The sequence below is a fragment of the Neovison vison genome, chromosome 1 (assembly GCF_020171115.1).
Source record: "Neovison vison isolate M4711 chromosome 1, ASM_NN_V1, whole genome shotgun sequence".
Lineage (NCBI taxonomy): Eukaryota > Metazoa > Chordata > Mammalia > Carnivora > Mustelidae > Neogale > Neogale vison.
This window is the reverse complement of record NC_058091.1, coordinates 8,944,303-8,966,520: the sequence shown is the minus strand read 5'-3', so window position 1 is coordinate 8,966,520 and position 22,218 is coordinate 8,944,303. Positions and strand designations below refer to the sequence as shown.

Sequence of the window (22,218 nt, the reverse complement as noted above, 5' to 3'; positions counted from 1 at the left end):
TCCTTTTGAACCGTGGCGCTTTACTGAGCTGGAACTCCCATCCCTGGAAGAAGCCAGAGAGCAGTCGCTCCCCGTTTGTCCCTCCCTCGGCCCCCAAGGGGCTAAGAAGCCACTCACCTTCTCTTTGTCTCTGTGGATTTGCCTGTTCTGGGCATTTTGTGTGAACGGATTCATCCCATATGTGGTCTTTGGTGATGGACTTCTTTCATCACATGTAGTATTTTCAAAGTTCGGGTGTGAATTTGAGGGCGTCAGCCCTGTTTGCTTTGCTGAGCGTGTCAGGGTGTGGGGAGGTTGCATTTTGTGTGTCTACTCATCGGTTGGTGGGCATTTGGGCTTTTATGAATGCTGCCGCAGTGAACATTGCCCTGCAGGTTTCCGTGCGGATTGATGGGCGCCTGTACCGAGCGGTGTCCACGTGTGGGCCCTCTCCTGTGTGCGGACGTGCACTGCCTCACCCGCCCACCTCCGTGGAGGTGCCTGCGGTCCCCACTTTGGTCCCCGACCCTGGAGGTCGGCTGAGCGTGGGACCACGCACGAAGCCTGCTCATGGGAGCGCTCGGCAGACGGCACCCGTTGTGAACGTTCAGATTGCTTCTTTTTCACGTTGTCTCTAGATCACCCAAAATGAGTCTTGTTCTCTATCCACGCGATAGCTCTCTGGGTATTTAGAAATGTTGTCTCTGCCCCTCGGAGGTTCTTCCTTTCCTTCACGTGGCTCTGGAGGTGGCTGTGGGACCCATCAGGCTGCAGGTCTCCTTCAGCCTGGTGAGGGGTCGGGGGCGGGCGGCTGCTTGCGCAGGAGAAGGAGCAGGTGGCGCTCCAGGTGTGACTGGGGCCTCCTCACCGGCTTGTGTCCCGCCACCTGCCGAACACTCCTCAGACTCGTCCCTCCGTAACTGCCGTTCGGTCTCTTCTCACCCTGACCCTGGTGAGTCTTTCCCATTCTCCGCTTCTGCGGTTGGATTGTAACAATTCTCCGACACCACTCGGGCCTTCCCCTTTGCTCTTGAACTTGTTTCAACGGTTTCGGCTTCTGGGTCCTGCCTCTCCTGATCCTTTGAGTTCGAATCTGGGTACTGTTCTTTGTGGTACGAAAGATTTCCTGGAGCTTTTTCCTCAGAACATCTGGCCAGCATCTTGCCTGTGTCCTCGAGGTCATGATGCAGAGGTTGAACCCTGACAGGGTCTGAGACAGGTGCCCTAAGCCCAGGCACACTGATTCCCTGCTGTGCGCACCAGCTGTGCTATAGACTTTGCTATTTTTGAATCACCCCAAGTCAGGAACGCAGAGAACAAAGAACACCACATTTCTCAGACCGAGGACCTCTCCTTTCCGTCTTCATCGGGGCTTCCCTGCGACAGCCTTGATCAGCCTTCTCAACAGCTTTCCCCACAGGCTCAGCCCACCCCAACCCTATTACCTTGGTTTGTTCCATCTTCTCTGTTTTATTTCCCCTTGGACTTATTCCTAAAGAATTTGGGCATAGTTCAGGTAAACTTGGTACGTGTCATTCCACCATTGCTCAAGAGGGCGGGTCACATGGTCTCACTGGAAGGCTCAGCAAGGAAGCTGCCATCCGAACAGCTCGTCTGGAATGATGCCATTAGGCAGAGCTTCGCTCTGAGTGGTGCTCTTTAGCATCCAGAATGCTGATACGTGAGACCCCTGGGGTCTGTCGGGATGTCACCTAAGATTTTTCTCCATTTTTGTACATTTCTGTATTCCCAGTGCCCAGCAGCGAGCCTGGCCACAGTAAGGCTTGTAATCAATATATACAGGCTGAACTGGAGGATAACACCATAGCGTTTCACAGGGGAAGAAATTCAAATGGCTAGCAGACTTGTGAGATGATGCTTATCCTTGCTCTAAACCAAAGAATCAGAGAATTTCAAAAAGTCATGCTTTTTACTTTTTTTAAACCTGTCAAATGCTAAAAACACCTGCAAGAAAATCACAACTTCGGTTACAAGTTCTTTCATACAGGCTAATGGGGGTGTAAATGAATTTCGGTGTCGGGCGTAGTTTGGCAGTGTATCAAAGGCTTTACGTGCACATTCTTTTTGGCCTAGTAATTCTACTTCTGTGAATTTATTCTAATGAAACAATTAGAAAAGCACACAAAGATTTGTATTTTTCATGGTAGGAAGTTGGGAGCAATCTGTATTTCAGTAGAGTTCTGGTTAAATGAATAAATTAGTTTTTCCGCAGCTGTTAATAATAAACTGGTCACAGAATAGATAGCGCAAACTGCTATTGATTTTAAAAAAGGAGAAGAAAAAAAATTAATTGAATGTGCTGATTGACATTTTTTATTATAGGAAACTCTAGTAGGCTATCTCCGGGTGGTAGGCTTCATGGTTGATTTCTTTTTTTCTTTTGATTCTTTATAATGAGCTTTTTATTACCTTTATAATCAGAAGAGAAAATTATTATTATTTTTTTTAAAAAGGCTCCTCAGACAACTGATACTTGAAAGGGGAAGCCAACATACCCTCTGGCAGTTCATTCTAAGGAGCTTAGTTACAGAAGAGCTACCTCAGAAAATCACGGTTTAGTGTTATGTCTAAAACTTGTACAGAGATGCATTAAGAAACCAGAGAACCTTGGGGCACCTGGGTGGCTCAGTGGATTAAGCCTCTGCCTTTGGCTCAGGTCATGATCTCAGGGTCCTGGGATCGAGCCCCACATCGGGCTCTTTGCTTAGCCGGGAGCCTGCTTCCCTCTCTCTGCCTGCCTCTCTGCCTACTTGTGATCTATTTCTCTCTCTCAGTCTCTCTCTCTCTGTGTCAAATAAATAAATAAATAAATAAATCTTTAAAAAAAAAAAAAACAAGAACCAGAGAACCTCATGCAAAGTATGTATCTCTTATAAAATTGCTGCTGAAAAGTATCCATCATGTTGTGAACTCTGATCTGTCTGCCTCCAGATAGGATTTCTTTTGACCGTTTGTTACAAACTCCGTGCATTAGAAGTAGATTGAAAGCTGTGTGGCTCACCATGTTTCCCTTTCCGTGTCAACAGCTAGAAATTTCAGAAGTAAGTTTTATGCTTCACTGTGGCAGTTACTAACATCCTGGTATGGGTTTATTTGCCCTCTTTCTTTACGATTTTACCTTTTAAAAAGCTTTAAAAATTGTTCCCATCTAATCTTTTTATTACAAGTTGACTTCATTTCCATTTTGGAAGTAGAGAAAGCAGAACACAATAAAATATATCTGAAAACACAATAAAATATAGCTGTATCTCAGCGATCCCGTTCTCCATCCAGAACGGCTGAGCTGAATCAGTCAGGAAGATGCTGAGGCCGGCAAGGGCGCCAGCCGCGGGGGCTCCTGAGCTCCACTAGTCATGTGGCCCTGCTGGTTCCTCCTTGCTCCGCACCACACCCCTCGGTAGAGGACGGCTGGCAGGGACACGGGGGCGCCTGCAGTGGAGCGGAGTGGGGCAGTAAGGAGCCCTGGCAGCTGCCTTCACCGGCGTGAGATGGCATTGAAGGCGATCAGCCTGATACAGAAAAGCACACGGTGTGCGAGTCCATCTGCGTCCGTGGTAGGAACGGACCAGACACATCGTGCGGTTAAGTCCAGATCAGAGTTGCGGGGGTAGTTAGTGACTCGGCAGGGGCTAGGGGGAGGGCTTCTGGGGTGTGGTGATGGTGTCTCTTGACCAGAACACTGTTGACACTGGTGTGCTCCGTTTGTGGCAGTCCGTTGAGTCGTACATTTGGGGTCCACGTACAGTTTTTTGTAGGTATGTCCATTTCAGTAAAAACTTAACCAAACACGTGGCGCCCTTGGAAACTCAGAGCTTGTCCCGAGGCTGCCCGTTGAACCACATCTGTTTCTTCAGACAGACCTTGCTGCTTTGATGGAATTTGACGCGTGAGGGTTTCTATTGCCGTTGTTTGTCGTTTCCTTGGAAATCTTTGCCGTCCGGGGACTCGAGTTCACTGTTTGCCCCGTGTATGCTGGTCGTTGTAGGTCTTACCTCCCCTGGGCACCCCCCATCGGTTTCGCTAGCCCGTTCTTCCTTGTTGATGGCAGTCAAGTTCAGGATGAAAATCTCCCTCTCGTGGGAGAATCATCACAAGGGCAGCCTCCAGGTGTTTGGATGCTCTGTTTTAGGCAGAATATATCTGCCCTTCTGCAGGCATCTAGGTGGTTCTGGTCCTTTTCTGGTCTCCCCTGCCGTGGGGGCTTTCTTTTCTGTCTGGCATTGTCATTGATGCCACGTACCCATGTGTGGAGACGCTTGCTTTCTTTCCTTTTATTCTCATGCCCATACCCTGTGACCACCTGGTTTACAGATTTCTCCTTGCGCACAATTCTGCTTGAAGTGGAGCAGCTCTCCTTCGCTCTCTGCCTCTTCTCTCAGCTCTCATTCTTCTCAGTACATCTTGACCATGTCCCATTGCCATGCTCAAGTCAAGACCACTCTCTAGGTTGCGTAGGTACACAGGAGGATACTGCTAATGTCCTGTGTTTTTGAGAGTTTATTTCCTTGGCCGTGCTGTGCATAAGCAGCGGAGTGTGGACTTTGGACATGGGGCAGATTGCTTTTACTCGTTTTGGGGTCATTTTCTCCTGAGCCTGTGAACACCTCTGCACACGTCCCCTCAGCTCCCGGTGTCCTCAGGGCGGAGCTGGGCATTTTCCCCTCTTATTCAGTTCGTGAGTGACACTTCCATCAGCTGTTCACATTTCGTTTCCTCCTTTTTCTTCCTAAAGAAAACTTCCATGACTTCTCCCTGCGGGATGAGATTAAAACAACAGCTCATGCTCTCGAGTCCTTCAGTTTTCTGTCTGGTAGACACCTTCCGGTTTCTGTGTGAATTGAGAGGACTGGCAGCCCGCAGTACTTTGAGGAGCACTAAGCGGATTCTTGGGTCATACTTGCCCTGTTGTTTTCATAGGACGGATTACAAGAGCATATGTTAGGCTTTTCCCTCCAGATTTTCTATATAATACCTTTCGTATGGTTTTCAAGTGTTGGAGACGTAGGCTGTGAATCTGAGCCTGGAACCAATTCCAGGGGGTTGCTTAGTGCTGTGCTAGGTTGCTGGGAGTACCACCGGCCTGAGCAACCAGTACCCCGATGCACCCCCCACCCCTGGGTGTTCCTGTGGCTTTTCCAGTCAAAGGACTCGGGGTGGGGAATATCATGAAGTATTTGTGGTCTCCTGAAACATTAGCTCCTACTTTGGGGCTGACTTGCTTTGAGTTCGTGGTGTCCTTTCTATGCAAGTATTTGACACCGTATTTGCTTGCACGAGGGCAAAGTAGGTGCTCAGCAAATGTTGAATGAATGACTGGAGAACCAGACCAAAACTCTGTAGGTCGTGATTAGGGAGAAATGGCCTCGGATATAAAATGGATGCTTGTTCCAAAGTCAGTTTGTGGTATTGCGGGGTGAGCCCAGTCTCTGGAAGAACAAAGGTGGCTTTGTGAAGGCCAGAGGACCTTGCTGCGCATGCCAGTGAACGGATTGACCACTCTTAAGATTGCAAAGTAGATGTCTAAAGCCTGAATGTTTACTGGGAATTTACTCTATATCCTTTTACTTATTTTATCTTCTATTCTCAAATGTACACATTTGTGCTGAAAAATAAATGCAAAAACAAACTCCCCTAATTCCATACGATGAGGCCCACACAGTGGCTGTCATCCCAATCATGGTGGTGACGCAGGCACTGGCCAGCAGTTTGACAATCCCTGAGGGCCCTTCTCCTCCCAACCCCGGCAAACCAGAGTCTGTTGTCTGAGCCAAAGGGGCTGGAGCCCTGTTCCCTGAACTTCCTGTGCTCTTCTTGGGCTCAGTCAAGGGAAAAGAACGACTTTTCAAGCCAGTGGCACAAGTGAATGCCAGACTGGCCTGGGAGACTGCCCTGTCCCAGAGGAACACAGAGGTGATTCCGCTCAGCTGCTGCTAGTGAAGGCAGCCCCCCGGAGAGAAACCCTAGCTGGACGTGGTTTCCCCAGATCAGGAAGGACAAAGGGATGGCACAGTGGGAGCTGAAGAGGACTGCTCTGAGGGTCCACTGTGCCCCCCTGCCAGCCCAGAGTTCCAGCCACGGGCCAGCATCTTGTGCTTTGCTCCAGCTCACCTTCCTCTGCCTCCTTCCTCTAACTCTTCGTCTAGAACTAAAGGCGTTTAGCTACATTTATTGGATAAAGCGTTGTTTTCCAGTGCTATTTTTTTTTCTTTAAAGATTTTATTTATTTATTTGACAAAGAGAGATCACAAGTAGGCAGAGAGGCAGGCAGAGAGAGAGGAGGAAGCAGGCTCCCTGCTGAGCAGAGAGCCCGAAGCGGGACTTGATCCCAGGACCCTGAGATCATGACCTGAGCTGAAGGCAGCGGCTTAACCCACTGAGCCACCCAGGCGCCCCAGTGCTAATTTTTAAAGTGAGCAAGTTTCTCTGTGCTCTTCTGATAGAGCCCCCCTCCTGTGGGGGTCCTTAGTTATTTTCCTTCTCACTGTCTTCATCACTGTAACTTTAAACATGTTTTGTGAATTTTTTTCTTAATGCTAAGACTTTTTCTTTTCTTGGTTATGCCTTACAATCTAGTTTTTCAAACGAAGATACTCAGGACACTTTTTTCTATTTGAATAGGATGTTGGTAACCTCACCAGTGCTCATAACTGCTACTGTGATCATTTTGTAAATGATACTATTTAACATTTAAACACCAAAGCAGTGATCATAACTCCCTAAAGGTTCCCTCATGCCCCTTCCTCCTGTTACCTTCTCATCCCCCAGCCACCACTGATCTGCTTTCTTTATGGATTCATTTGTTTTTCCGTAAAATTTCACATAAACACGGGTTGTTTGGGTGTGTCTGTTGGTGAAGCGTCCAACTCTTGATTTCCACTCGGGTTGTGATCCTCGGGTCATGAGATGGAGCCCACATCAAGCTCCACGCTCAGCACAGAGTCTGCCTGAGGTTCTCTCTCCCCTTCTTGCCCTGCCCACCCACCCCCTGCTCGTACTCTGTCTCTCTAAAATAAATAAATCTTTTTAAAATGTTTACGTAAACACAGTCTTACAATATGTTTGAATTCTTTCACTCAACATAACTATTTTGAGATTAACTGACGCTGTTGGCTGTATCATTTGTTCATTCCTTTGTTCCCAGTGAGCCAGTACAGCATAGATTATGGGTCCCTTCACCTGTCGAGGGGCATTTAGATGGTCTCTGGTTTAGGGCTGCTACAAAGCTTCTGTGAGCAACTGTGGACATGTGCTTTCATGTCTCTTGGGTAAATACCCAGGATTGGAGTGGCTGGTCATGGAGTGGCTGTAGGCATGTGTTTGACTGTTTGAGAAACTGAAATACTGTTTCCAGAGTGATTGTATTGCTTTCCGTTCCCTCAGCGGCAAACGAGAGAGCTGTGGTCACCTCACATCCTCACCAGCACCGGTACGGTTGTGTTTTTAATCTTGACCGTTCTAGTAGGTATATGTGGGGTTTATGGCTTGGTGACTTTCACCGGCAGCACTTTGAAATTGTCTTCTGGCTGGCATTTTTCTGGCGAGAAATCTGTTGCTCTTCCTTATCTTTGTTCTCTGAATAGATGTTCCTCTCCTCCCACCCCCTGACTTTTTAGACTTTTCTCTTTTACTTATTTAAACAATTTGATTCTGGTGTTCCTTGATATACTTTACTTCATTTCTCTGACTTAGGGTTCACTGAGTTCTTCAATTGGTGAGTTCATAGTTTTCATTAAATTTGGAAAATTGCCTGTTACTATGTCTTCAAATATTTCTTCTATCCTCTTGCCCACCCTCCCACCCCCTGCCTCAGCCATGGTCAAATACACATCTCTTTACCTACCTGAAGTCGTCTCACAGAGTACTGATATTCTGTTCAGTTTTGCTCTGGTTCATTTAAAATCGTGTATAGTGACATCTCCACACCCACTTATCTCTGTCATGTCTGTTCCACTGTTGTTGCTCTTCCAGATTCCAACCTCATATGTTCAGACTTCCCTCTAGCTTCTCGCTGCCCTTATCTGCTAATTCCACGTCATCTGGGTTTCCTGGGGCGGTTTTGATTGATTTTTTTTTCCCTCATTACTGTTCAGATTTTCTTGGTTTGTTTTTTTTGTTTTGTTTTGTTTGTTTTTACATGTTAGGTGTTTTTCTTTTTTCCTTCTTTCTTTTTCGAGTATACTTGACACACACAGTGTTACATGTCTGGTATTTTTTATTTAATGCCAGGCATTATTGATGTCAGATTTTGTATTCTTGTGTCTTTGAGCTTTGTTCTGGGATATTGTGAAGTTACTTGGAAATGGCTTAGCTTTTTTAGGCCTTGCTTTTAAACTTTGTTAGGTGGGACCAAAGCAGCATGAAATCTGTAGGTACTTTCTTCCTATCACTTGGGTAAGAGCGTTTGGGGTATGCTACCCAGGACCCCTTTGTGCATTTTATTTCTCTCTGCCCATGGGACCAGGCACTATTCCTGCCCTCAGTGAGAGCCAGTGATCCTTTTCAGGGATTTTTTTCCCCCAAGCCACGGGTGGTTTACTCATACTAATGCCTTGATCAGTGTTCAGGTGGAGATGCGAGGGGGACCAACGTTGGTAGGTGTCTAGAGTTCTCTCTTCCAGCTCTCCTCTCTGTACTCTGTGCTTTGGATCACAGCCAACAGTTTTCCTGCCTGGACACACTGTGTGTCCATGATTCTCTACGTGAGCTCCCTCCCCACCGTGGCTCGGGGCAGCTAAAGGGTGCACCTCTCTCGTAATAGCCAGAGATTACTGTCCTTCATTGCCTCCTGTCAGTGTTTTTAACTGTGTGTATGCATACCTGTCTCTGTATGTGTGTATTTTAAATGTTTCAGGTAAGTTAGGTAAATCTCATGTCTATAACTCTATTCTGAAGTAGATTTTTCAAATTGCTTAAATGACTTTAAATGCTTGAAAACAGCGGGGCTCATTGGTTCATTGCAGCGCAGTGTTCTGGGGTCTGGTGAGAAACCCGGCTTGTGACCGAGGTTGGAAGGGCTTCTGCCTGCTGTCGGTATGTGGTGTGTGCCTCCTTGGCTCTGTTATGTGTAAACTCGATAGGAGTGAATCTACTCAATCAGCATGAGAGCCGACACCTGTAATTTCCTTGTACTTTGTGGTGTCAGGTTCATATTTATGTGTTTCACTTAGTCTTTTCTTTTAGAACATCCTACCTACTCACATTTTTGCATCTTTTAAAAATCTGTTTCTTTTAATGGAAAGCATGGCTTTTTCTAACGAAGGAATTGACAGTATTGATTTTTCTCTTTTAGAGATAGTGCATGTGAGGGTGGGGGCAGGCAGAGGAAAAGGGACAGAGGGAATCTTAAGCAGGTTCCACACTCAGCGTGGAGCCCCATATGGGGCTCGATCTCACAACTGTGAGGTGATGACCTGAGCCAAAGTCAGGAGTCAGATACTTAAATGACTGCGCCACACAGGCATGCTGACAGCATTGAGTTTTTTGACATGAAATTTAAAAGCCAGATGCTCTTCTTGTGATTACAGAATAATTCGTCTATCAGATTTATCTTTAGGATGACCACTGAAAACTATTTCCAAGTCTTATAATTAAGATTTTCAAAGTCTGTGTTCTTTAATATAAAAATAAAGTGTAGTAAGGGTTAAAATTTTTAGAACATGTAAGAAGAAATAAGGGAAGAGAACATTTAAAATTGCCTATAGTATCGTATCTGGAAATAACTATCTGGTACACTTCCTTTTAGATATATTTTTTTCAATTGTTTTCCTGTTGTACATTTTAGTGGAAGACTTACGACCCTGCATTTTCCCAGCTGGAAATCTGGTTCCGATTTGTCTTCGTGGTGCTCACCTTCATTGTCACTGTAAGTCCCATTTGCCTGACCGACCACGTCAGAATCCTAACAAGGGCTGAGTTAATTTATGAATTAGGGTTATCACAGTGTGAACTATGGAAGGAAGCTGTAAAAGACTCGTAACTATGGAGAACAGACAGGATTACTGGATGGAAGGCTGGAGGGAGGATGGCTGAAGGGGCGATGGGCATTAAGGAGGGCATGTGCTGGGATGAGCACTGGGTGTTGTATGTAAGTGACAAATCACAAATTTCTACTCCTGAAACCAATTTTACACCATATGTTAACTAACCTGAATTTAAATTAAAATTAAAAAGTGTGAACCACACAGGAGATTTATCTGAACTCCGTGACGCTCCATCTAGTGGGCCGACCTGATATCACCCAATATTCCGAATGTCCACTAGGACGCCGTGGTGCAGAAAGAATGTGTGGTATCTGCTCATAAGGACCTCTGTGTGGTGTCCTAATGAGGGCAGACCCCTGGCTTTTAAGTAAATGCTCATCAGGGTGCATTGACAGTGCCATTTCACTTGCCTTGTTTGAACGACCTTCTTTTTATGATAACAGCACACGCTTGGGTTATTTGCATTTGGAAAATTGTACCAGACCTTTCGGTCTCTGGGCTTTTTCAGGAGGAAGGCCTCAGATGAGTGGGTTTGGAAGTATGAGCTTTTGGCTCCTTTGGGGTCCGAGTTCAGTGTCTGCAAGCACCCTGTGACTTTGGGGAAAATGCTTATCCTTGAAGTACAAGTGATCCCCACAGAGGCCCAGTCAGTGAAGATGGGAATTTAAAACTGGAGGAAGACCATCAGGACTGACACACATATGGGGGGAGGTAAAGGGGGTTGGTGGTGGTGCTCTGCGCCATCTGAAGGGCAACATCCCACCCCCTTGGCTGCTTGCCCCTTGCTGATGCGGAGGGTGTGCCATGCAGGAGCTATGTCCCCTCTTTATAGTTGCCACCCAAGCAAGGATAGCTTGGTGCTTCACAGTCCAACTGTACGCAGAAGGACATAGGCTCGCTGGGGACAGACGTGTGAGGAAAGTGCCAGTCGGTGGTGACATGGGACCTGCCTGTAGGTGAGGGGGTAGGACACAGCCACTGGCAGAGCCTGGACTCCGCCGAGAGCTGGAGATTGCGGTCCCAGCCACTCCCAGGGCTTCCCCTAAGGAACCTGCTGACGCTGAGTGGAGAGCTGCTGATTGTGTTTGCTCAGCAGAAATCCTTGCTGTTTCTTGAAGCATCTCTGTTGTCTGAGGAGCTGCTGCCACACTCTGGGGCCCAAAGGGTGGGCACCCAGGACACGATGTTCTTAAAAAAGAGAAATGAGCCTGAACCTCACAGCCTGGGAGAAATGGCCCATCAGCCCAGGAAGTCCAAATTCCCTGGGCAATCAGTGGCTTCTGTTAGATTACAGAAAAAAACAAAACCAAAAACTGCAGGTCTTTTACACAGACTATGTACTCTTTTAAAGTACTTTAAAGACACTCCCATGGCTCAACACAGCTTCTTCAGGGAGGTGTTTGTTCAGGGAGCCCTGATGCCCTCCTTAGAAGCTGGTGCCATCTGTAGATATCGCCTGGGTGGGGGCGTGTGGCCTGCCACAGGGAGGTCCTCTGTGTGGCTGTGTGGGGCCCACCTGATGGAAGTAGCCTGTCCTGGGGGCAGCTAGGGTGGGTCGGGAGTTATGGCCGGTGTCTCCCCCGCCGCCTCCTGCCCCTCGGAGAACAGCTTGTGCCATTATACCCGCAGCTCCTTGCCAGTGATTCACATTTTACCTTAGTGTCAGTCAGTGCAGCAAGGGGTTAACTCGGGTTTGGCTGACCCTCACTCAGGGAAGACTTCACGTGACGCGTGATACCGTGATAGTGATACTGAGCAAGACGGAAGCCAACACAGTAACTTGAGTTCCTGATTCGGTTTGTAGTGCCTGTTTGCACATTCCCTCCGGAAGTTTTCCATGCGAGACTGGGGGATGGAGCAGAAGTGGATGTCCGTTCTTTTGCCTCTGCTGCTGCTTTACAACGGTAGGTGCCCATTTGTATTTTGGAGTTCTCCCCCTTTAAAGCTTGAAGCTGGAAGGCGTCCCAGAGCTGCTCTGGCCGCCGAGGAGCCGCTGGAGGAACAGGTAGCAGCACCTGCAGCGCGCGGGCTGTGCGGCCCCGGGACACAGAGGATGCCTGGCAGCTCTCGCCAATGAGCGGTTGGTTCGGTGGTTAAATCCTGGCAGGGCTGCAGACGCGGCTGTCTTGAAACTTGGCTGGAGGCAGCCGGCGCTGCCGTCTGTGCCTCTTCCCCCTGCTTCAGAGACGTTTGCTTGCAGAGCCCCAGCACCGGGATTCCCGGGCCTGTGGGGCAGAGCGGCTGGCGGGAGCAGCCGGCGCTCTGTAATGATCACTGGGGCAATCTGTTCCCTGGCTTTTTGGTTTTTTGAAAAACAAAACAGCCTTTAGTTCACTACCTCTCTTTGGCTCTGACTGAGGAGAAGGTGATGGTGAGTTCTGCCCTCGCTGAGAGGACAGGTGCCCTGTGCTGGGTGGGGTGAGCCTGCCTCCAGCAGGCCCTTCCGTCTGTTGCCTTCCAGATCCATTCTTCCCGCTCTCCTTTCTGGTGAACAGCTGGTTTCCAGGCATGCTGGACGACCTCTTCCAGTCCGTGTTCCTCTGTGCCTTGCTGCTCTTCTGGCTGTGTGTGTATCACGGGGTCCGCGTCCAGGTGAGCCTCTGCCCTCGGCCCTGCCAGAGGGGGTCAGAGACCCCATCCTTCTGGTCCACCCTCTGGTGACAGCCCTTACAGGCAACTTCTCCTTGAGACTCTGTCTTCAGCCTCTGTCAGCAGGAGAGTGCATGCTGTGAAGAAATGATTGGAGCATCTGTGATCTAGTGTGGTCTACCAGGGGTTAACGGTTTGCTAGAATTACTAACTTATTTCTTACCTTTTTTTTTTTTAGGGAGAAAGGAAGTGTTTGACTTTCTATTTGCCTAAATTCTTCATTGTTGGACTATTGTGGTTGGCTTCTGTCACACTGGGAATATGGCAGACGTGAGTAATTTTGTTATGTGGGAAGCCTCAGGCATGGAAAGCATTTGACAAAGGTGGACAGATCCGACGTTTCAGTGTATTTTGTGAACCCATCTGGAAGGGAATCTGTCACCAGGGTGACTTGATAGCGTGACGTGAACTGAGGATTCATTTCAGCCTGACTGGCATATAGAAAACACAGTTCTAGTCCCAGCTGGAAAATGATAAAGACCACGCACGTTGTTTTAGATTTCTCCTTCAGAGTGGCAAAGACATCATCGTCTGTAGGAATGAGACTCCGGGGTCCTGGCTCCCCGTCCCCCCAGAAGCTTTAGTTTCTCCCTGCGCTTGCATCCATGAACTCCCCATCCCTGCTTCAGCTTCCTGGGCTTATGGTAACTAGTGGTTTTGTCCTGTAAAATGGGGCCACCACGGAAGCCTCACATGGTCATAGCTCGATGCACCTGAGTAGGAGTTTTTGCAGAAAAGAGTTCCATTCCGCGGTTATGGTTTTGGCCCTTGGCACATTGGACTTCACGGCCCAGTAATAATAGCATTCAGCCCGCCTCGTCTCCTTGCCCTGTCCCTGCCTCCTCAGCTACCCGGCTTCACTTTAAAACAAGTTGCACGGAAGTCAGCACTGACTTTTTTAGCTTTCTTTATGTGCTTGTCTATTCCCAGCACCCATACGTGCCGCTGAAAAGGTGCCGGAAAACAGTTCTTGACGTTGCAGGAGAGATAGTATAGGGACTTTTTGTAACAGAAAATACTGTAGCTTCACAGCATAGACAACTGCGGGCAAACAGTTAGAAGTGCTGGATGCACTTCCAATGTGAAATTTAGGATTACTTTTTAAAAATCTTACTGTTGGTTAGCAAGTAGTTTATGTTAATAAGATTGATTTGTTTGTTTATTTGTCATCTTGACACCCAACATGGGACTTGAACTCACGACCCCAAGATGAAGAGTTGCACACACTACCCACTGAGCAGCCAGGCACCTCTGTTAAAAGATTATTGTAAAAAGCCAAATGAAAGTAAGCTAATTATTGATCTATGATTTTTCATAATATTGTATTTTCAGAGTTAATGAATTACATGATCCAATGTACCAGTATCGAGTTGACACAGGAAATTTTCAGGTAAGGATTATTAATGATGCCTGAGGGTTTTTTTTTTTAAATGCTATTTTTAAAAATTCCTGATTTTTGTAACTTAAATTGTGCTGCTGACATGAGCTTGCTAACTGGCTAGGAGAGACTATAGAATGTTCATGGGTGCAAAATTTGGAAAAATGTGTGAGTAGGATGAAAAACAGCTTTTAAAAACAAAGTGGTCAGGGCACCTGGGTGACTCAGTTACGTGTCTGCCTTCAGCTCAAGTCGTGCTTGGGGTTCTGGGATCGAGCCCCCATCAGGCTTCCTGCTCAGCAGGGAGTCTACTTCTCCCTCTGCCTCTGCAGATCCCCCTGTTTTTCTCTAAAAGAAAAAGATTTTATTTATTTATTTGAGAGAGAGAGAGAGTGAGAGCGGGAAGGTGTGGGGGTGGGGCGCGGGGAAGGGCCAAGAGACAGGGAGAAGCAGAGTTCCCACTGATCAGGGAGTCGGATGTGGGGCTCCATCCTGGGACTCCAAGACCATGACCTGAGCCCAAGGCAGATGCTGAACTGACTGAGCCACTCAGGAGCCCCAACAGATAAAATCTTAAAAAAAGTTTGAAAGACTATTTGGTAGAAATTGCCCTTGCTTGGAAAGCGGTTGTCTGGTGTGAAACGAGCATTCTTCACCTAATACGTCTTTTTGCTCAATGTCCAGACTAGTTTTCCAGGACTAGAGGTAATATTTGTTTATAAACACAAAAACTCTTTTTAAAAGAAGGAGGTCTTGGGGCACCTGAGTGACACAGCTGGTTAAGCATCCAGCTCTTGGTTTCAGCTTGGGTCATGATCTCGGGGTCCTGGGATTGAGCCCCACATCTGTAGGGCTCCCTGCTCAGCGGGGAGTCTGTCTGTCCCTCTCCCTCTGACCCTTCCCCCCCCACACACACACTCCTGGTGTCACTGGCTCTCTCTCAAACAAATAAATAGAAAATCTTAAAAAAAAAAAATGCTCGCTCCTGTTTCTTGGTTTATGGTTGTGTCAGATTTTAGGACCATTGGAGAGCAATTAAACAAACGTTTTTGTTCATTTAATTCTCTCAAGTGCAGAAAGGTTTCCAGGCGAATGAATGGAGCGGCCAGGCTGGCTTGTGTGGGCCTGCAGGCCCGGCAGACACAGCGCCCAGCACTCTGGGTGACCCTGTGCTCTCACCAGTTTAGAATACTTTGTACTTTCATAAAAGGGGTCCAGTGTCTTTATTTGACACAGAGGTCTGCAAATGGCAGCCAGCTCTGAGCGTGGCTTTCCCTCGAGTCTCCAGGTTTCTCGACATCCCTTGGCATCTCACAGGGCCACGCCTCCTGGGCACAGCTGGCTGCTGAGCCTGGGTGTGGATGTGTGAGGGGCTGGGGGCCAGAGGGAGCCCTGGGAGGTGTCTAGTAGGCACGCCTCCAGCAGGACAATCCCAGAGGCACAGAGTTGAGTCCTGAGCTTGGGTGATGTCCAACATTTCTTTGGACACTTTGCAGAGCTTCCATGAAGTGGTAGAATATATGGTTCTTTATGGGACTGGCCTCTGAGAAAGAGGGAGGTTTAGTGAATGATGGTATCTTGAAAGATGTGTCCCTTATGTTGAGACGACACATGTCAGAGCAAGTAGTATGAGCACCTGATTCTTAACCAGGTTTCAGCAGGGGAGTGCCAGTGGCCTTTCCATCCCGTTATTTAGAAGTCTGAGGAGCTCTGAAGGTTGCTCAGTGTATGCCTTATAGCAGTGTGCCATGGTCTTGGTCCTTAAAGCATATAGGACCTTGTGAGGGAGAAAATGCTTAGCAGAAAGTACAGAGCCGCGTGCAGTGTCCTGCCGGCTGTGTCCTTATGGACAGTGGGCCCGAGTTACTGGGGGGCAGAGGGGCCTTTATCTGTGTTTTGTTCTTTCTTAGCTTTATAATGCTTTAATAAGTTTTAGGGGGGCAGGGGTATGCCTGGAGCTGGAGAAGAGGGGAGGCATGCTGGGCCTGGCAAGGGAGGTGCTGTTGCAGACTTGGGTGGGGCCACAGGCAGAGGAAGCCATGCAGGAGACGTGGGTCAGGGCAGGCTCAGTGGGGCCTGTGCCTGAGGGAGGCACTGGACACCCCTGGCAGGCTTGCGGCCATGTGTATGAGGGGTTGGGCCTCAGAGCAGCCTTTTCTCCTTGAGGGCATGGCCCTAAAGGAAGGGACGGGGTGGGGGGGGGAGTGGCTTTGACATATTCTCAGGGAAGATTCTGCAGACCTCAGTGACAGATCATATGGGGGGCTGTCAGTTGAATGTGACTCCCCGGGTTTAGATAAAACAATACAGGTTCGTGCTCATCTGTTAGAGTTTTTGTTTGGTCCAGTCCCCTCATTTTTCATGTGAGGAAACTGAGGGCAGTCAAGGGTCCTGTCTGAGGTCACATGGGACCAGTGCCTGGGCCAGTGCACCAGCTCCGTGGACAGCCTGTGAGTCAAACCTGTGCTCCTGGCCCACCCCCGCCCCCCGGCCCCGAGTCCTCTGTTTTCCCTCTATGGAAAGGGTACTGCTGCGGTCCCTCCTAAGGGGTTGTGCGGGTGGAACTGACCAGGAACAAGAAGCCCTTGGCCGCCAGTCGGAGGGACTTGAACAAGGCAGCCGTCACTGTGGTTATGGTCACCTCTCCCCTTCTCAGCCAGTGGCCTGTGCCTGTTACCAGAGACCTCCAGAAAACTGAAAAAAGCTGAAGACCTGCCCCTGGTGTACCGAGCACCTGCCACATCCCAGGCCCTGTGCCAGGAGCTTTCCGTGCATCATGGAAGGAGCTTGGATTCTGGCTCACGTGACCAGCAAGGGCTGGGGCCTTCCCTGGGGAGCCACCTGTGCTTACAGACAGGATGAGAGGCCGAGTCTAGATAAGCAAGTCGCAGTGGTGGGAACATGTCTGTGTTATGGATTCTGAGCTCCTGTTAAAAATGTTCGGCTCCCCCACTTGGGGGTGTTGGGAGGAGCAGCAGTGCTGAGCCCCTGTTCTTATTCAGTTGCTCATCTCGTGTGGTTCTAGGGAATGAAGATTTTCTTCATGGTCGTGGCGGCTGTCTATGTTTTATACCTTCTGTTCTTGATAGTGCGGGCCTGTTCTGAGCTACGTCACATGCCTTATGTAGGTGAGTGCCCCATGACGAATGGCCCGAGGTGAGGAGGGCCAGGAGTCGACCTCACACCGTGGGAGGAGTGGCTGGAGTCCACCCAGCAAGAAGCCTGACCTGGATGGGGACCTGTCCCACTCCCTCATGCTGGGGAGACCTCATGCCTTTGGTCCCCGGGAGCCACAACAGGGCCAAATGGGTAACTCTGGACCTTTCAGACAGTGCCTCAGGCCAGCACTAGAGGGAGGCCTGTGGGGTAGAGGTCCCCTGGGGCCCTTGGTGCCAGTGTGGCTACTGGAGCTGCCTGGATCCTTCCAGAATTATACCCTGTGGAAGATGTGGCTGGGGCTGTTTTCCTCCTCCTGGGTCAGGGCAACTCACCTGATGTCCTACGTTTCTCTCCCTCAATCTGTCGCAACCAAATAACAATGGCTACGGTCTCTCTGGGGACCCTCCTTGACTCTGGGGAGGTGGGACAGCATTTCTTCTAGGCTTCAGGTGCACACAGGCTTAGAGTCCAGAGGGAGGTGGGGTTTTGTTCCAGAGATTTTATTTTTTGTCTATATTTTTAAGCTCCCTGAGGTGAGAGTGGAATTTACTTCCCAAGTGATTTAATGGGGTATTTGTTTCTTTTTCAGATCTCAGGTTAAAATTTTTGACTGCATTGACTTTTGTAGTGCTCGTCATTAGGTAAGAAGACTTTATTTCTTGAAAGAATTGAAACAGCGCATTTGTATTTTCCTGTCATGAATATCTTTTCTTCTCTTTTACAGAGTTCATTTTAGGGCATTTCTAGCCAGATCTGTTTATTAGGTCAGGGGGCCCCTTGCACAGGGCAGACCCTGAGTGTCCGCCGGAGAGCTCATGTGCTGGAAGTGCGGCGGGGACTGCAGGGACTGCGGGGACTGAGCTCCCCAGGCCGTGCTGCTGGCGCTCCTCCTCACTCTGCCGGCGCCCTGTAGCTGGGGCAGCCATGGCCCAGCGCCGGGTCAAGAACTAGAACAGCACGTGTGTGTGCTTGGCACCTGGCGTCCTTTTGGTGCTCCAGGGGGAGGACTGTGCATTTGAATTCAGTACCGTGGGGGTCCTTGAACTGCAGCATGGTGCCCCCAGGGCAGGGGACTCTTCAGCCAGAGGCTGTGGAGGCTGAGGCCCCGGTAATGACGTTTCTGTGAGCGCATACCTGATCGTTGTTGGGTTGTTGGTTGTTTGTCTCCTTCTGCTAAAATCCAACCAGAGAGAAGAAAATCTAGTCACCTGTTTTTCTCGGTGGTTTGAGGCAAGTAAATGGCTGCCAGCTCTCTGCCTGGGCAGGAGCCTCAGGGAGGCTCTGAGAGGTCAGCTTTGCAGGGCGGCTCCAGGGTCCCCGGCTGCCTGAGCTGTGGCATCCCGTGGGCACACGTGTCTCTTCCCCTGCGGGTCGTGCTCATCGCTCACTGCCCGAATTCAGCGGGGACTTGCTTCATTCAGCATCTGCACTCGCCTGGAAACAGCAGTGCGCATGGCGCACAGGCCGGCTCTGCTTCCCACACGCGCTCCCTCGCGTGCCCTCACGCCCATTCACACATACACAGTGCCCCTCACACACACTCCCCTACACACCCTCTCACGCCCCCTCATGCCCCCTCACTCTCTCTCACACCCCTCTTCACAACACTCACACCCCCTCATACTCACACCGCCTCACACACACACCCCGCACACACTCCCTCTCACGGCCCTCGCACTCCCTCACACACATACTCACACTCTTCCTCAGAACACTCTCACACCCTCTCATATGCTCTCACAGCCACTCACACCCCCCTCACACTTACAGTCTCTCACACACGCACGCACGCACACACTCATCACGTCCCCTCATGTCCTCACCCTCACGCGGTCCGAATCCACAGGCTGGGAGCGGGAGACTATCGCGGCCTCCGTAGAGTCCGAGGTCGTTCTGCCCCTGCAGTCGTTCTTATGCGACTTCCAGGGGCCTCATTCCTTTGTCCACGAGCCTCTGGAGTGTGTGCTGCGGTCCTCGGGCCACAGGCTCCTCCCCTCGGGCCACAGGCTCCTCCCCTCGGGCCACAGGCTCCTCCCCATCACGGGGAGCACGTTCCGAGGGAGGAAGACGGTGACACCCAAGCTGATCAACAGCCCAAGTTCTGCCGTGGAAACGGCGGTGTGACATGGCAGGAGTGGAGGGGACGCCTCTCTGAGGAGGGGACGCTTGGCCTGAGGCCTGACGGGGGCAGCCCCGGAGACACATGGGGACGACAGGGGCTCGCCGAGTCCGGAGGAGCGGCAGTGTCCCCGGAGGAGAGACAGTGAAGGGAGGCGGGTCCGCGGGGGGCGAGCTCCGGCCCTGCCGGCCCAGGAGTCGCAGCTGCTTCTCGGCGACGGGAACCCTCGGCAGGGAGCCGGGCCGGGAGGTGGAGAGCTCCGACTTGGTCCTCGCCGCCGGGCTGGCTCCTCGCCGACGGCGGAGCGCAGGGAGGGGGATGAGCGCAGGAGTCGGCTGGGAGGCTGCGGAGTCGTTCAGGGCAGAGCCGCGGCGGCTGCGGAGCTCCGCGCCCTCAGACCCTTCTGTCACCACGGGTCCCGCAGGCCGGAGTCTGCGCAGACGCGCCGCGCGTCCTCGCGTGAGGATGGCTGCGCCCGCGGAGGGACACGTGGCCTGGGGGGAGGCGGGCTTCCTCAGGGCCTAGTCCTTGGTGGTCGGAGCTGGTCTTGGAAATGAGGTCTAAGGCGGAAGCGAGGAGAACGTGCCGATGGGTGCTTCGAGGCCCCTGGTGCGGGGACATGGTCTGTGGCACGGTTCGCTGCCTCCACCCCAGCAGCGGCCCTGGCGCCGGGTCCGAGGCCCAACAGCCCGGGCAGCGGGGGTGCGGGCCGGGGGCCGGGGGCGCGGGCCGGGGGCGCGCACAGTCCGCCCGCAAATGGTAGTGAAGGGACCGTGCACGCGGGGAGGATGGGACGAGTTCTGGGAGCTTCTGCACGTCCTCGTCTGTGTTTACTTATTGTCCCTCTTGTTCCAGCATCGTCATCCTGTACTTACGGTTTGGAGCGCAAGTGCTGCAAGACAATTTCGTAGCCGAACTGTCCACGCACTACCAGAACTATATCCTTCCCACGGGAGCCTTCAGGCTTCGCGCGCTCCGCACCGGGTGGCCGCCGGGCCAACGGCTGCCGCTGCGGGGCCCACCCCCGCGGGCAGCGCTCGGGCTCGGCAGGGCCACTCGGTCCCGAGGGAGTCACGCTCCCCAGCTGCCCTCCCTGCCACCCTGCTCTCCTGTCCCTGGGGATTCTTCAGGAACCCAAGCTCCCCGCGGAACCTCGCAGCAGTCCGAGGTGCCTCTTCTCCCCGCAGAGCACTGAGGGGAGGCGGAGCCCGATGTGAGGGTCCTCCCTCCCCATCTCCCAGATGTGTCCAGCTGCTGTATCCACGGGTTGTGGCGATGAGGGCAGTTTAAACCTGTGTCCCCAGAAGAAACTCATAAGGTAGCAGGACGCCCTTCGGGTTCCTACATGTGCCTGAGGCTCGCGGGGCTTCTCGTCGCCCCACAAAACTCCTCCTCAAGCGCGGACAGGGCTCGCCACGCCCCCTTTCAGCCACGGTGTCCATCAGCGCTTTGGAGTTACTCCCTTACATCTTAGCTTCTTTCTTGGGGGCCTCTTCCATGCTTAGAATCAGTGCAAGATTTTTCAAATTTTAGTGGCTGGATTTCACACTAACCTGTTATCAGCTTCTCAGAGGGGTCTGTAACGCTGAGAAGACGAAGAACAACTGGTTCGAGAGACTAGTCCGGGTCTTCATTTCAGTCTTGATTTACCCACTTGGCGCGCCCGGCCCTCCTGCCCTTTGTGCGTAACTTGATCAGGTCAGGTCCTGCCACCTCCAGGGGTTTCCACTGATAGAAAAGAGCGCGGTGCACCTGTTACTTACAGATGACCTTGAAAGGTTACGGTGACCTTCGGCTGTGGGCTTGCCCTATGGCATCCTGCCGTCTGGGTCCTCGCTGGTGGTGAGCGGTGGAAAGCACTGCTGGTGGTGGAGGGGGCAGCCAGATCGAAAGCAAAGACCCCAGCTGAGATGTCCAAATACCGGGTTTTCCTGCGCTGCCCATTTCCCTTGACCAGTATCACCGGCTGAATTCTTATCTTTCTATGGCCTGTTGAACTTTTACCTCTACACTCTGGCCTTTGTGTATTCTCCATCGAAGAACGCCCTGTACGGTAAGCCACCCTGCGGCCGCAGTGCTGGGCCCCATAGCCCTGGCTGAGGGACGAGGTAGGCGGCCGGGGCGGGGGGGGCGCAGTCGTGGTGAGAACCCGGCGCCGGCTGCGTCGTTAGGGCACAGGAAGGGAACAGAGGTTCTGTTAGAGGGGCCCGGCGCACAGGCCTGTCCCTCAGCCGTGTGACGCCAAGTCTGTCGAGTGCTAGCGCCCTGGCCATTCAGGGAAAGCCAGAATGTGAGAGGAGCCGGGCTGTGAGGCAGGCTGCAAAGGACAGCGACGTCCTGGAGCTTGGGCAGCAAAAGCGACGTAGCGTTTCCGACCCACCACCTGGCCTCCATGTTGTGGGAGTTCCCAAAGCGCCTTCGTGAAAATGTGTCCCTCGAGCCTGGCCGCGGCTCAGCAATGAGGGCGCGGTTAGTCCCCGCTGAGATGAGGAGACTGGACGGCGGGGCTCACGTCCTTCCCAGGGGTGGGAGGAAGCAGGGTGGGCGCCGCTGGTCTCCGGGGGTTTGCCGCCCCCGTGACCCCCATGGACTCGGGAGAAGTAGCCGGCTCGCGGCTGCGTTCAGGGGCGCCTCCGGGCACTTCCACGGCTCGGTCTGCCCAGCAGCCTGCTAGGTCCGATGCTGCCCCCGACTTGCATGTGAGAAACAGATTCGGGAGGCGAGATTCGTTCAGACGCCACAGATAATGAACGGTGGAAGCTGGGATTGGAATCGCACTCTTTTGGGCTCCTGTCCTTTCTCTGTAGCAGCCCACCTGCCCGGGCTAATTGCATAAAAATGCTTCTGTTGGCTTCCAGAGTCCCAGCTGAAAGACAACCCTGCCTTCTCCATGCTGAATGACTCGGACGATGACGTGATCTACGGGTGAGTCT

The 22,218-nt window shown here is 51.3% G+C and overlaps 1 protein-coding gene across 4 annotated transcripts in view; it reads left to right on the top strand.

Moving 5' to 3' along the window:
• Window positions 1–22,218, top strand: part of TMEM181 (transmembrane protein 181) — a 70,833-nt gene that overhangs the window by 45,004 nt on the left and 3,611 nt on the right. For all 4 annotated transcript variants that reach the window (XM_044243044.1, XM_044243024.1, XM_044243017.1 and 1 more), the window contains exons 7-16: window positions 9,782–9,862; window positions 11,785–11,884; window positions 12,442–12,572; window positions 12,808–12,899; window positions 13,962–14,019; window positions 17,033–17,135; window positions 17,756–17,807; window positions 20,141–20,223; window positions 21,249–21,338; window positions 22,144–22,210. In XM_044243044.1, the coding sequence (XP_044098979.1) occupies window positions 9,782–9,862; window positions 11,785–11,884; window positions 12,442–12,572; window positions 12,808–12,899; window positions 13,962–14,019; window positions 17,033–17,135; window positions 17,756–17,807; window positions 20,141–20,223; window positions 21,249–21,338; window positions 22,144–22,210 (857 nt within the window). The remainder of the gene's footprint in view (window positions 1–9,781; window positions 9,863–11,784; window positions 11,885–12,441; window positions 12,573–12,807; window positions 12,900–13,961; window positions 14,020–17,032; window positions 17,136–17,755; window positions 17,808–20,140; window positions 20,224–21,248; window positions 21,339–22,143; window positions 22,211–22,218) is intronic.